Source organism: Siniperca chuatsi, linkage group LG11 (genome assembly GCF_020085105.1).
Source record: "Siniperca chuatsi isolate FFG_IHB_CAS linkage group LG11, ASM2008510v1, whole genome shotgun sequence".
In the NCBI taxonomy this organism is placed as follows: domain Eukaryota; kingdom Metazoa; phylum Chordata; class Actinopteri; order Centrarchiformes; family Sinipercidae; genus Siniperca; species Siniperca chuatsi.
The window spans coordinates 1,609,871-1,623,280 of NC_058052.1; the positions used below are offsets into that span (position 1 = coordinate 1,609,871).

Genomic DNA, 13,410 nt, shown 5'->3' on the forward strand with positions numbered 1-13,410 from the left:
CTGACATACCCTGACTCCAAAGCAGGAAAATAATAATCTCCTGCAAGAATTGATTTTATTTTGTTTTAAAATTATGTTTTTCTGAGTGAGGTGTGGAATGGGGGCAAAGCTGCACAGTACCCTGATTATGGAAGATTTAAAATACCAAAATAAAAACAAATCAAACAAAGAAATACTATAATAAAAATAGTAAAATACAATCCACATTGTTACGTACTGTATATTTGCTTTTTATATATGCATGTGTATTGCATTTCAGTGTTGTCCAGCAGAGGGTAGCATAGACCTGTCAAAACTAAATGTAAAGCACTATCATTAGTTTTCACGAGGAAGTACAGGGGAGCTTTACCCTTTTTGAGATGGAAACACATCTCCCATGCCAAAAGGAAAAACAATCAACTTTCCAATCACAACTTGGGGGCGGGACCATGGACAGACAGCCTTTCACATTAAAACAGTTTCCTGTGGGCTAGCTGGCCAGAGAGGCACTACTATTCGCTGTACATTTAGTTACATCACTGATCAGCTGTCTGCAGTGTAAAGGGATGGACTGTGCAGCAGGCACCTGTACAAACACACATACACACTTGGCATGGGAATTTCACGTCACAATGAAAAGAATTAATTCAGTTATTAAAGACAAAAAGTAAAATAATTGTCATTTAACATATGTTTTTCATTTAATTATGACACTGTAAATGCATACATGAAATAGAAATACATACAGAAATGTATATTGTATTTCACTACATATCTTTGTTTCATTTGCTTTTATTTGAGCATTTTATAGTTATCTCTGCTCTGAAACTCATGAATGGGTAATTGTAATTGTAATTGGAGAGTTAACCACACTGTACTTGCCAGGTGCAGATATTGTAGGAATAAATCATTAAAAAAACATTCGCAGTGAACACTCAAAAACATAATTTAACATAATCCAGTGTTTTGCAGAATCATCCATCATCAGCGTTCTATATGGAAGGGTTGGATACCCTTAACATTTACTTTCATTTGGACTTTCCCTTTTTTGCAACTCCACATACAAATATCTACACACTCTCCCACAGCCATCATGCTTGGGAAGTGACCACTAAGAACTTCCTTGTTGCTTTCTTGAGATCAAGCAGGACACAGTTTCTGTTCCTGGCTTTTACTTTGTCATACTGTACCCAAGCTGGATTTTAAACCAGGCTTACTTAAAGTAACTGGCCAGCATTGATCCACTAAACTGAATCCATTCCACACTTTGTAGTGTGAAGTTTAAAAAACGTTTCTTCTCACTTTTTCAGACGGTGATGTTATGTACATCCTGATGGCCAGATGATTACACTGCACAGGAGGCGGAGGAGGAGTCATTCCATGTGATCCACAGTGGGTGTTAGTCCATTATCTGCTGAGCTCGTCTACTTGATCTTTGTGACCTCTCCCAGAGATCACACATCATGTGCTTCCATGCAGTTACACGGCATCCACATGTAGCTCTGCCTGTGCTGAAGTCTAGGGAGGACATGATAGCTCCAGGTCACTGAAGGGGGACCTCAGGCAGCCCAGCACATCCCCCAGACAGAAGAGCTTCCTGGTCCCAGCCGCTAGGGCCTTTCTGGACCCCCGGGAATGGCCCTCACCACCGTGACCAAGTCAGCTGTCCTGGAGAGGAAGAGCAGAGATATTTAGTCATTTGTATCTGGAATTATGGCATTTTTTGCTAAACCACTTTTCTTGCATGCCTTCCATTGTAATCTTGATTTCCATGTGTTTAAATGAATATCTGACAACATACTGTAGAATAATGATGTCCTGTATATTACTGACATTATCATCTTTTCATTATTGCTCTGCATGTTTATATCCTATTTCTACGTCTGTCCAGGGACTCAACATGGTAAATGTTGGCTATCTCTGGCACACTTTCGGCAATGTTTATTAATGTGCACTGTCAATTTAGCACCTTGCTAGAATAGGTGTGTGTTTCTCTTCAGTTTTTCAAGGCACATATTTAATCATAAGAATTAAACAAAAAGAAAAATATTGGAGGAACAAATCTAAAAGAATTTAAAAAAAAATCAGGATTAATTGTATAGAATACAAAAAAGTGCAAAGTTTTACATTTTCGCTCACTTTCACAAATCAAGAAATTTCAAGAAAATCAAAGAAAAAAAGAAATTGGATGAAATTCAGCACAAGCCATAGCACATGTTCTCTCTGTCAAAACAATTTTATAAAAATTAAACAGTGCGTTGGTGTGATGTAGTTTCAGATCTGTCAGGGCGTCCAATCACTAACAGACGTCCAATAAAGGGGTGTGTTTCCTGTATGAGCTAGGAGCGATCAAATAAGGGAATTGGGATGTACCCATTGAACACAGCCATACTTCTCTTTAAACCTTAATATCTCATTATGTGATCAGCAATTCTCAAAAATCTGAAATGAAATGACCCACGAGACCCCAGGTTCTTTTAAAAAACATCAACAATCCAAACCTTCGGCTTTGTGTTTGAATGATGTTTTCAAACATCACTGTCTTTTCTCGGAGACAGCATCTGGTGGCCAGCTCGAATTCAGCCACGGCCGTTTCAGATTGGTTGCCACCTGTTGTCTCACGGTCTAAATTTAGAACACCTCCACCACTGGGCAGCAGGTCTCAAAGCTAAGGCCATGTTCAGACAGACAAAAGCACTGTGTGGAAAAAAGCAGCCCGCTGCGACGGAAGATAAAATAATTGCCCCCGTTTCCAGAGTTGTAAAATTCTTGCTCTGAGTATTAAAAACCTCTGTGCAGTGCTTTGGTGTCTGATGAGCCTTATGGAGCAAAAAACACGCCCACCAATCCCCCTTGCGTGGCTTTAATACATGGCATGCTGATTGCTGTCTGTCCCTATCGTTTTCCTATCTGACAACATGTTTGAAGTGGTTTGACAAAAGAATCTCACGGCCCTCATAAGTGAGTCAGTGTGACAACACCATTCACTGATGAGGGTGATCAGAAGAAAGCTAGTAAGTGGACCTTGAGTTAAGATTATTTTGCCAAAGCTACTATTCCCAAGGTCCATTTCACCACCAGATTAATGTTGCATCAAGATGAATATAGTAATGGTTTGTTGATGATAAAATGTTACCTTGACATAAGAATCTACAGCCACCTATGCCAGTACCTTCCCTCTGTGTGTGATCCCGTTCTGTATGAGCTCTCCTGAGACGTCTGACTTCTCGTGAGAGTCCATGCTGCACCGTGAGGAAACATCCTGGCACTGCCCCTCATTCTGGTTTTCCCAGCGGGCAAAACCTTTGTTTTTAGATGTTTTCCTGTGAGTCCTATATTTCATTTTGGGGAAGGTGTGGGAGCCGCCGTCTGTGGCCCCCCAGCTGTGTTCGGTCCACAGGGGCTCGGTCTGGGTGGCCTGGCTGGTGGTGGTCCTCTGCAGGCGCACAGAGATCCTCTGGGCTGAGCCGGTCATCAGGGTGATGGACTGAGTGTCCAGAGCTGGACCTGCTGATGTGACAGCTGGGAACTCAAACACCTCATCCTCATCTGAAGGAGGGAACACAGAAAATTATGAACACATCAGTGAGTATATGGTATAAATCCTGGTGTGCTAAAAAGAGCAGTAGGCGATTTGTTTATTTTTAACAGGGCCAATGGGAGCACAATTTCTGACATTTTTGTCTGTTTGTGTTGCTTTGTTCAGTAAATGTTGAAAATGACCTTTACAGGTGGGCAGTGCAGGGCTGCTGGGCAGTGAGCTGTGGGTCAGTCTGGTTGGAGAAACGTTGCCCAGAGAGCTGGAGCGGATCAGCTTCCTACAGGCCAGAACCAGCAGCTCCCGACATTGTTTATGACAGTTAACGCCACAGTCTGTGAAGTAAATGTGGACACATCAGCTTATATTCAGGGCAGAAGTGTTCTAAGCTTCAGGACAGGCAGATAATGTTACTTTGGTCTTGATTGCTAGATGGGAAGTATGGTCTAGGAATCATGTATGAACATCCAAAGCGTCACAGCAGTTCCACTGAAAGATGTTTTCAGTTTCACATTTCTTAAAGGGTCAGTTCACCCAAAGCCCAAAGCCTGGGCAAATAATACTAAATCTATAACATAGCTCAATTCTACTGGGGGCAAATGAGAAAATATATAATTTGTAATTAGGGTGAAATGACCCTTTGTATAGGAAAATACATACATATATACACACACACGTAGTATATACGTAACTATATATCTTCCTTGTCTTGTAAATATAAATTTCCTTTTTATTTTTTCCTTTAGTGCTACTTTTATATACTTTGTTCTATTTTATTGCCTATTGTATTGTTCTATTCTATAGTAATTTAAAATATCTGAATATGTGTTAATACATTGTGTGTGTAGTGTGAAGGGGGCTACAGCTGTATTTCATTGTGCAAGCCTATATTGTATAATGACGATAAAGCTGAACCTTGAACCATGTTTATATTCAAATGTTTGGATGGTCTTCACAGAAGAATACAATGAAACACCTTTGCACTTGTAGCCTTGTTTGATGATTCCCCAGAGCTGCAGGTCCACAGATGAGAGGAAGGCGGAACGTGGGTAAAGAAGAAAAAAATTACATTAGAAAATAAAAGCGTGGCGGCATGTTCCTAAAGCCATCAACAAGATACAAGTCATCATAACATTTAACACAACCGTGGGTAAGCCTATTGCGTCTGTGAGAATGTGACCTCGCAGTGTGCGGTGCTGCCCTGCTCAAGAGCCAGGCAGAGCTGTCAGAATTACTGGGAACAATGAGACCAAAAGCCCAACAGGTGCAACACAGTGAGTAATATTCAATTAAACCAAGCAAAAAGATGCAGTATGTGGCTGAAGATGTGTCGTGCCCAACAGCATTTTTGGAATTAAACTGATTGGCTCAAGGCAGGCCAGTCTGCACATTTTCAATGACAGGAGCAAAATTAAGAAGGCATGAAATGTGCAGTGACAGATTCTTATAGATACACACAAATCCAGCACAATGTTCACAGAAGGTGGGCTTCAGGTATGTCATCTCCTGGAAGTTGTGGATGAAACCTGGACCCATCTTACACTGGAGCAATGGGTTAGCCCGAAGGAAATACGCTATCATCTCATCCTTACTGATCAATCCATCTCTGAAAGAGAGGCGGAAAGGGACAAGAAAGAAAGGAAGATGGGCAGAAAAAGAGAGAAGATGGTCATTTACAGGTGTTCTAGTCCTACCAGGATTCAACAAAATGCACAGTGTTACAGCAAAGGAGCGTGCTCTCCCCTAAATTTTCTCTCAAATTGCTTCTTTAGTACCACCCACATCTGACACGAGGCCAAAAAACCCACCTCAACCTCAGTGCTATTTTTTTTTACAAATCTTACAATAATTTGCAGTGTTGGAGAAGCTACTTTAAAAGTGTTGCTAGTTAGCTATGCTACAAGCTAATCTTAATTGTAAGTAGTTAAGCTACAGCAACACTAGACTTTTATTGAAAGTAGTAAGCTATACTACAAGCTACTGAAGTAGCTGAACAAACTGAAGCTATTTCACATCAAAAAACATCTATTATTAAGTATTGTAATAAACAAATGCACTCATTATTTTGTGGTGTAAGTTATAACACTGTAAAACAAATGAATGTGGTTGTCAGAGGCTCCAGGTACAGGTGCAGCATCTGCACATGGTGGAGAACACAATGCTTGATGTAGAATGCTTGGACGCTTTTTTCCGTCAAGGGAAAATAAAATATAATGATGCTGCGCTTGGTCATGCTGCTCTGCTAAAAAAAATAGCTTGCAACTAGAAATGTATGGTTTTGAAAGTAGTAACACCAGAAAGCTGGTAGTGCAGTTAGCAATGTTGCTACATGTGGCGCCAACAAACACTACCAACACTGGTCATTAGGCAGACCACCTGAGGCTGTAATACTGGTGGTACGCAAAGCACAGATTGAGAACCACTGTTCTAGCAAGCATGGTCATCATGCTGTTGAACTGGGTTGAACTCAAAAATACAGTACTATTTTACTGTAGTTAATTATTTGAACATCTAACATCATAACGTTCAGTGTTCCACACTCACTGATCTTTGTCCAAAACACAGAAGGAGTCCAGGAAGGGAAAGTTAGCAGCGATGCTCTCAAAGTCCTCTTGAGAAATATAGCCATCATGGTCATGGTCATAATTCCTGAACACAGACTTCCCAATGACAAGAAAGAAATTACTCCAATGATATTTCATATTTACATTATGTCCAGTCAGTTGCTGTTTTCTGTATTCTGTAGGCATAATTTGAAATGGGATGTTGTCTACTCACATCCACCACCTTCCTGATGTGTTTATTGACCATAGAAGGGTCTGGTTTGGTGGTGACACCGGAGGCCCAGTCCAGTGGGGCCAGGGGCTTGTTGGGAGTCGTTGGAGAGGTAGGCTGTAAAGGATACAGCACACATACATAGGATATCAGCAAATACTCATATTTTCTGATATGCTAAATGACAGCATAGGTTAAAATATGTGTATGTTGTCAAAAAACAGTATTATTGTACAGCAAAAAAGGTCTTTAACCTTTCAGCAAAATTAGTCAATTAATCAGTTTGTTGAAACTGAATCAGTGTGGACAAACCTGAACACAAAACACAAAAAACAAACATATGTAAACCATTTTAGCTGAAACTTACCAATGATTTGGGGTTACGTGGTTCCCTTAGCAATGACAGTTCATAAATCTCATCTTCTGTATAATAAAGGTCTAAAGAAAGCTGAAAATACAAGGATTTTGTATATAATTAGTTCAAAATTCAATGAACAATTGAGAGCAGCATAGTAAGTTTTCATGTACTACTGAGTATTTATGATATATCACACTCATGTGTGTGGACAGTTGAAAGTATTGCAGTTCTCTCCCTTGTCCATTAATCAAGTGCAGAGAGACTGCACAGAGCAGTATACTGTAGAGCAATTTTCAACCTGATGTTTCTTAGCACAATTTTGGAAGAAACAAGGCAATGAGAAGCTCCATTTCTGAGTAATGTTTAGTACTGAAACTGCATTGGTGAATGCTGTAAATGACCAACTAACTATTCTTGGTCTTCTGGAGCTAAGTGCAGCTTTCCAGTGTCAGTGTTATAGTGTCAGTAACAGCATTCTGGCTGATAGGTTGGAAAAGTGCATGGGCTTCTCAAGCAAAGCTTTAAACTGGTTTTGTGTCCGTTTCACAAAGATATTTTGGATTGGTCTGTAGAGTTAGACTTGTCTTAGATTAGTCTAATGCAGAGTTTGTCACAGTTGCTCAGTCAGCCATGTTTTTTAGTCTGGAATTTTGTCATGTCAATTTAGTACTACTTAACCTTGTCAACTAAACAGCTTTGTGCAGCAGATGAATAGGTCTGAAGTCTGACTATTAGTGAGATCTAAGCCATAGTCAAAGCTTATCTTTGTGAAACAGGCCCTGGGACTTGTGTCTCAGTCTGTAACTTCTTATCACAGAGAGTGGACGTTCCATATTGTGGAGGTAGAAATCATGAATCACTTCACTGATGTGAATCACTCACGTTCAGTTCAAACATTCGTAGTCACTGATTATGTAGTTAGTTCACTTTTTTCCTAAGTTAAGCAGGCGCCTCAGTGTTCAAATGCACTTCAGTACATACGCCAGAAAGGTACATCAGTACGTACTAGTGAACGCATCACAGACGTTCTGATTCAGCCTTCAGTTCAGTAGTACGTTCAGTCTGTTTGTGGTCCAAGCTGTCACGTTGAGTTCAATACAAAACTAGCCTTTAGGCTCAGTCCTGGGTCCACTACTTTTCAGACTTTATGTTTACTACTGGGGGTCATCATCTGGATATATATTATAGCTTTTCATTGCTAAATAGCAAAAGCAACCTATATACAGTATAATTGGTACTCCTGGTGATCTTAGCCCCTTTTACTGCTAAATCTAACATTCTTGAAGACACTAAAGCAAACGTTCAACATTTTGGGAAATAAACTTAGATGAGAAGATTGATAACACTCTCATATCTATACACTAAATATGAAGCAAGAGCCAGCAGGCAATTAGCTCATCTTAGCATAAACAGTGGAAGCAGAGGGGAAACAGCTAGCCTGACCCTTTCCAAAGATTAAAAAATCCACCTACCAGCACCTCTAAAGATCACTAATTAATCTTGTTTGTTTAATCTGTGCACAAAGAGAAATGTAAAAATGACAGATATGGTTTTATGAGGAGTTACCTGCTGGAACTATTTATTTGCTGGGAGTAGTGACTTCTTGTTGTTACTGTGAGGTTGACAGGCAACCAGAGAAAGTAACCAGAGGATAAGCATGTAAGCTTATTGTCCAAATGTTTGTTTGTATAAAAGTTGTATGAGAGCACAGAGGAGAAGCTGTCCTTAAAATTAAGTAAAGTATCCCGGCATATTACAAATAACAAAATAATAATAAGACCCCCCTTTTTATTGCCACTGATCCAACTTTCCACCTATCTATAAGGAATATGATGAAAATGGCATTCTATCTTTAAAAAATATTGAAAATGTCAACCTTTATTGTCTTCCCCCAGATACAAAGACACATACTCCTACCTACTCCTCTTCTCCATGCACATGCTTCCACCATTTGAAAATTCTGGTGCTTCTCTACTGTATAAATCTTTTCATGAAGTGTCTTCTAATCTGTGATATTCTGCCAAAATGTATCCTTTGTAGATTCACAGGCTCTGATGCTTACTGTACAAAAAAGTGAATGAATTGAAAAATAACCATAAAGTGCAGAAATAAAAGAGACAGAAAGCAGCAAGACGAAGCAAGTTGTGTGGAAAATTTGACGAATTCCTTTTATGTGCAAACTTACTTATGCAAACTTATGACCAGTGACACTTATCCATTTTAGACCGATCTTTCCATTAAATCTTCCAGCTTTAAGATACTACCTGTCGAGTGGTAATCCCTCACCGTTAACAGATAGATGAGGTCCATGTTGGGCTCCACTTGGGCCACTGCACTTTGCAACGACACCAACTCATTGAAGGTCATGTAGAGCTGATGCATCTTCACCAAGTTCACCTTATTACTCTCATCAACCCAGTCAGGAAAGACTACATGCACTGCGATCAGGTCCTTGAGGTGCACACCCAGGATGGGGATTTTAAAGCCCTGGCATTCAATGAACGCCTTTCGGTAGCAGGAGTAGTTGTTGTTGGAAGAGACCAGCTCTGTCATCTCGCTCCAGATCTGAAGCAGGGAGAGGAACATTTGTCTAAGTATGATGGCCAAAACACAAAGTTGTTCAGGTAAAGCAATTCATGTGTCATGTATAATTTCCATTGTTGATTTTACTGGGGGCGCAGCGGTGCAAACTGAGGACGAACAGTAGGTCTGTTCTGTAGTACTCACTGTCTAAGATACAGTTTGGGTTGACTTTCACTTTAATAGACCAATGCTTTTTTTCTAAATTGACACCAAAATACACATTGGAAGAAGTGAAATTAGCCACAGAGATCCTGCTTGTGGAACCTTTGTGGGAACCTCTTGAAAAAATGTGTTATATTTTTAGAAAGGTTTGAGGATTTTTTTCATTGACATTATAGCAAAACTGCCTGAAGCTAGCATCTCATAGTCATTTGAAGAACTGCAGCTAAAGGCATGTTGACTTCTTGTGTCTCAATCAGAACTTGTGGCTGTCTGTCTCTACCACTCAGCTGTGAAGGTTGTTGCTTCATAGACAAACATGCCTTCATATCCTTTTCATCCAATTTTCTTATTTAAGTTGTTAAATTACTAAACCAATTACATTTACCAAATAAATCTTATTTCTACCTGGAAGGAAAAGTTTGTAACAAAACATGGCAACGCCTGGTTTGCCTACAAACACATTACCACTGGATCTCCTATAACCATGTATAACCAAGTCTTGTATACAGTGGTGTTCATTAAATCTTCATATGCTGAATGCATAATGCGCGTGGATATACAGTACATTGAAGTGCATTCAGAGGCTGGTATTGACTTACCTTCACAACTTCTGGAGACAGATAAGGGTGAGTCTCCTTTAGTCGAGAAATGGAGCTGTGGCTCAGTCCCCCCACCACTGCCATCAGAGTGTTGAAGTTCTGCAGCTGCAGAAGTTTCTGATGACAGAAAGCGACATGACGAAAATGTCACTTTTGCTTCTCTACTGTTTATCTGATCAAACATATTCTGTGCCTTGTGCTGTTTTGTTGTATTGCAAAAGGTCTGGGTTAGGTTAGTGAGAATGAGATGACATCATCATCACTATTGTAAGATGTAAGATTCAGATTTTATTTTTAGTTTTCCCCAGTTTTTTATTGTGGAGGCAGTCCACCCCCAGTGAATTCATGATAATATAAAGGTATGGTCTAGACCTGCTCTATAGGAAAAGTGCAATGAGATAACTTCTGTTATGAATTGGTGCTATATAAATAAAATTTAATTGAATCGGTTAAGAACAAAAGAAGAAGAACAAAATGAAGACTTTGGAGTGGCCTAGTCAAAGTCCTGACCTGAATCCTATTGAGATGCTGTGGCATGACCTTAAAAAGGCAGTTCATGCTCAAAAACCCTCCAATGTGGCTGAATTACAACAATTCTGATTCAGAGATGAGTGGGCCAAAATTCCTCCACAGCGCTGTAAAACACTCATTGCAAGTTATCGCAAATGCTTGATTGCAGTTGCTGCTGCTAAGGGTGGCCCAACCAGTTATTAGGTTTAGGGGGCAATCACTATTTCACACAGGGTCATGTAGGTTTGGATTTTGTTTTCCCTTAATAATAACAACCTTCAATCAGGAAGGGGCAAACACCACTGTACATGTACACACCCAAGAAATAATTCTGCTGTGCATTTTTTGAATTTGCGCCTGGTGGAATGTAAACAGCAGTAACCAGATAGTGTTGATAATATGGTTTCCATCTTCACATAAAAAGGTTGACATTTGGGAAACAGTGACCATCCACTTTGCCTGCATTTGAGCACCAAGCATTGTAAACACAGAGTACTCCTCCTCTCATCTTGCTGAAACTTAAACCTGAAAACCCATTCTGGTACAACCCCAAAATAAATTTATGAACCTGAAAATGAGCATAATATGACCACTTTAAATCTTTAATTACTAGTTACTTTGCAGATTCAGATTATTAATACAAAATATAATCAACAAGTAAATTATGATATATCATTATACCCAGCAGTATACAGTATAAAGTAGTTACAATAACCTTTACCAGCTGCAACATTGAAGTGATTAGTACTTATTAATGCATCAATAATTAAAATCCAGTAATTAAAATTTTCTTGAACTGGCTGTGAAAACAAGTCTCCTACTGGGACAATAAAGTCTAAAGTCTAATGTACTGTATATTATTCTGAAATGGGCCATTCTGCATAATGAGTACTGTAGCGAATTAAGGCTTAAAAGCATTAAACTGATCAAAGCAAACAACCTTAATTTAATTTAGTCTTGGTCTGAAGTTGCTACAGAGTTCTTGTCCCGAGTACAGTGACTGAATACTTCATACACACAAACCGCATCAAGTTCTTTATAAATGAAAATTTTCTCAAAACACTACACACACAATAAACTACTAACAAACACAACTAAAACTCCTAGACACACAAATGAACGGAGAAATGCAACCATGAATGAATACAGCGATGAACCATTAATGAATAAAATGAGGACCATTTGATACCAGATGATGCAGTAAATGATCATTTTTGCAAGGGGTATTAACTTGTGTAAACACAGTAGACCACTAAGTGAACAAGACTTTAAAATTGACCAGTGAAATCACCGAAAGTCAAAGGAGATTGTTGGAAACTATTATTAGGAATTAAGTTATTAATCATCTATGTTACAACATCTGCTGTTATGACAATACACCTATATATGTCCCTCTACTGTATATAGGCTATACATACTGTAACAGAAAATGAAAATAACATCAACACAAGTTACTGTCCATTTCAGCACTCTTTGAACCTCAGGAATGTCTTCTGTCTCTCCCTGGGAAGAATGTAAAAGGGTGGGGTTTATTTCTTCCCCCTAATAGGCAGACACAGCACCCTGTGTGTGTGTCAAGCTTAGTACTTCTATTCCTGTGTCCATTGACGTGATATTGAGCAGCTGTAACAAAAGAGTTTCCCCTCGGGGATCAATAAAGTATTTCTGATTTCTGATATGTTCTGTTGTGTAATATTTCTGAAAAGATATGTCCACAGATGTTATTTAAGCATGCCACTTCTTAGCTGTTGGTTATTTAGTTTGTGTGCTCCATAGTTCACTTGCTCAAAATGCTTTGCTTTAGGGAACTTTACCATTGTTTTAGTGTGAAGGGGCATTTGATAGTTGGTGAACCTGGAGCATGAGAAAATGATCAAAAATGGGTTGGGCTTCATATAGCAAAAAAACCCAATCTATATTAAGCTACTTAATAACTAGCTACCAGTGGTGGAAGAAGTACTCAGAAGTTTTACTTGAGTAAAAGTAGCATTACCACAGAGTAAAATACTCTGTTACAAGTAAAAGTCCTGCATTAAAAATTTGGCTTTTGTAAAAGTACAAAAGTATTAGCATCAAAATACCAAAGTAAAAGTACTGTAGCTGATCAACGTGCATTAGCAATTAGCCTCCTAAGGCTAATCGGCACAGAGAACAGAGAAATGACTTTGCCATGCAGAATCAAAATGTATTAACAAATATGTTATGTTTAACTGACAGTATAAGAAGAATGCGAAGCTTTGCTGTCATGCTGGTGCTGACAAAGAACAACAGAGACTGAACTAACAAGAACTGCCTCTTTATATGAAGCAATTAAGTGTATATGATATTTTTACAAAGTAGGGCTCAATGACACAAAACTATTTTTCAGTAGCATATTTGATCATTTGGAACACACAGTTTAATTATTGTAGGTCCTTGCTTTCAACTCTGACATGTTAAACTAATTAATTGATCATAGCTTACAATAAGATACAATGTAAGTGGAAATGTCTGAGACATGTAATAAGACCAGCCAATCATTTCATTCTGCCCGTGCACTCATTGCGCATGAAAATGTGTTTTGGGGGACTGGCTTTGGAGGGAGGCCTGAAGGGGTGGGATTTTTTTGGTTGGATACTTTCAAAATCTAGTGGTCTCTTGCTAGTTTCTCCAACGTTACCTACCCTAGCTTTAATGGTACACAACCAGATTAGGTGGAAAATGCTCAGTATAAACTGTCAGCAACACATTATATAGTCACACATAACATATTACAGGTCAGATATAATTTCACCTGCACTTTGATTATTTGTTTTGTTACACAGTGACTCAATTGACTGGATTTTGGAGGATCTGTTAACAATATGCTGCAGTCTTTTGTCTACGCTGCTGTACCAAACTGTTCTAGATATAGTGAGGATACTCAC

The 13,410-nt window shown here is 39.0% G+C and overlaps 1 protein-coding gene across 8 annotated transcripts in view; it reads right to left on the minus strand.

Moving 5' to 3' along the window:
* Window positions 1-202: 202 nt before the first annotated feature.
* The window catches only part of rasgrp3 (RAS guanyl releasing protein 3 (calcium and DAG-regulated)), a 60,108-nt gene continuing 46,900 nt past the window's right edge, over window positions 203-13,410 (minus strand). For 7 of the 8 annotated variants that reach the window (XM_044215126.1, XM_044215124.1, XM_044215128.1 and 4 more), the window contains 10 exons: window positions 9,995-10,111; window positions 8,937-9,215; window positions 6,660-6,740; window positions 6,296-6,409; window positions 6,062-6,177; window positions 4,976-5,123; window positions 4,494-4,530; window positions 3,703-3,852; window positions 3,116-3,528; window positions 203-1,647 (listed from right to left, as the gene is read on the minus strand). In XM_044215126.1, coding sequence (XP_044071061.1) covers window positions 3,140-3,528; window positions 3,703-3,852; window positions 4,494-4,530; window positions 4,976-5,123; window positions 6,062-6,177; window positions 6,296-6,409; window positions 6,660-6,740; window positions 8,937-9,215; window positions 9,995-10,111 — 1,431 coding nt within the window. In that variant the 3' untranslated portion in view covers window positions 203-1,647; window positions 3,116-3,139. The remainder of the gene's footprint in view (window positions 1,648-3,115; window positions 3,529-3,702; window positions 3,853-4,493; window positions 4,531-4,975; window positions 5,124-6,061; window positions 6,178-6,295; window positions 6,410-6,659; window positions 6,741-8,936; window positions 9,216-9,994; window positions 10,112-13,410) is intronic. The other variant, XM_044215127.1, reaches the window with a different exon arrangement.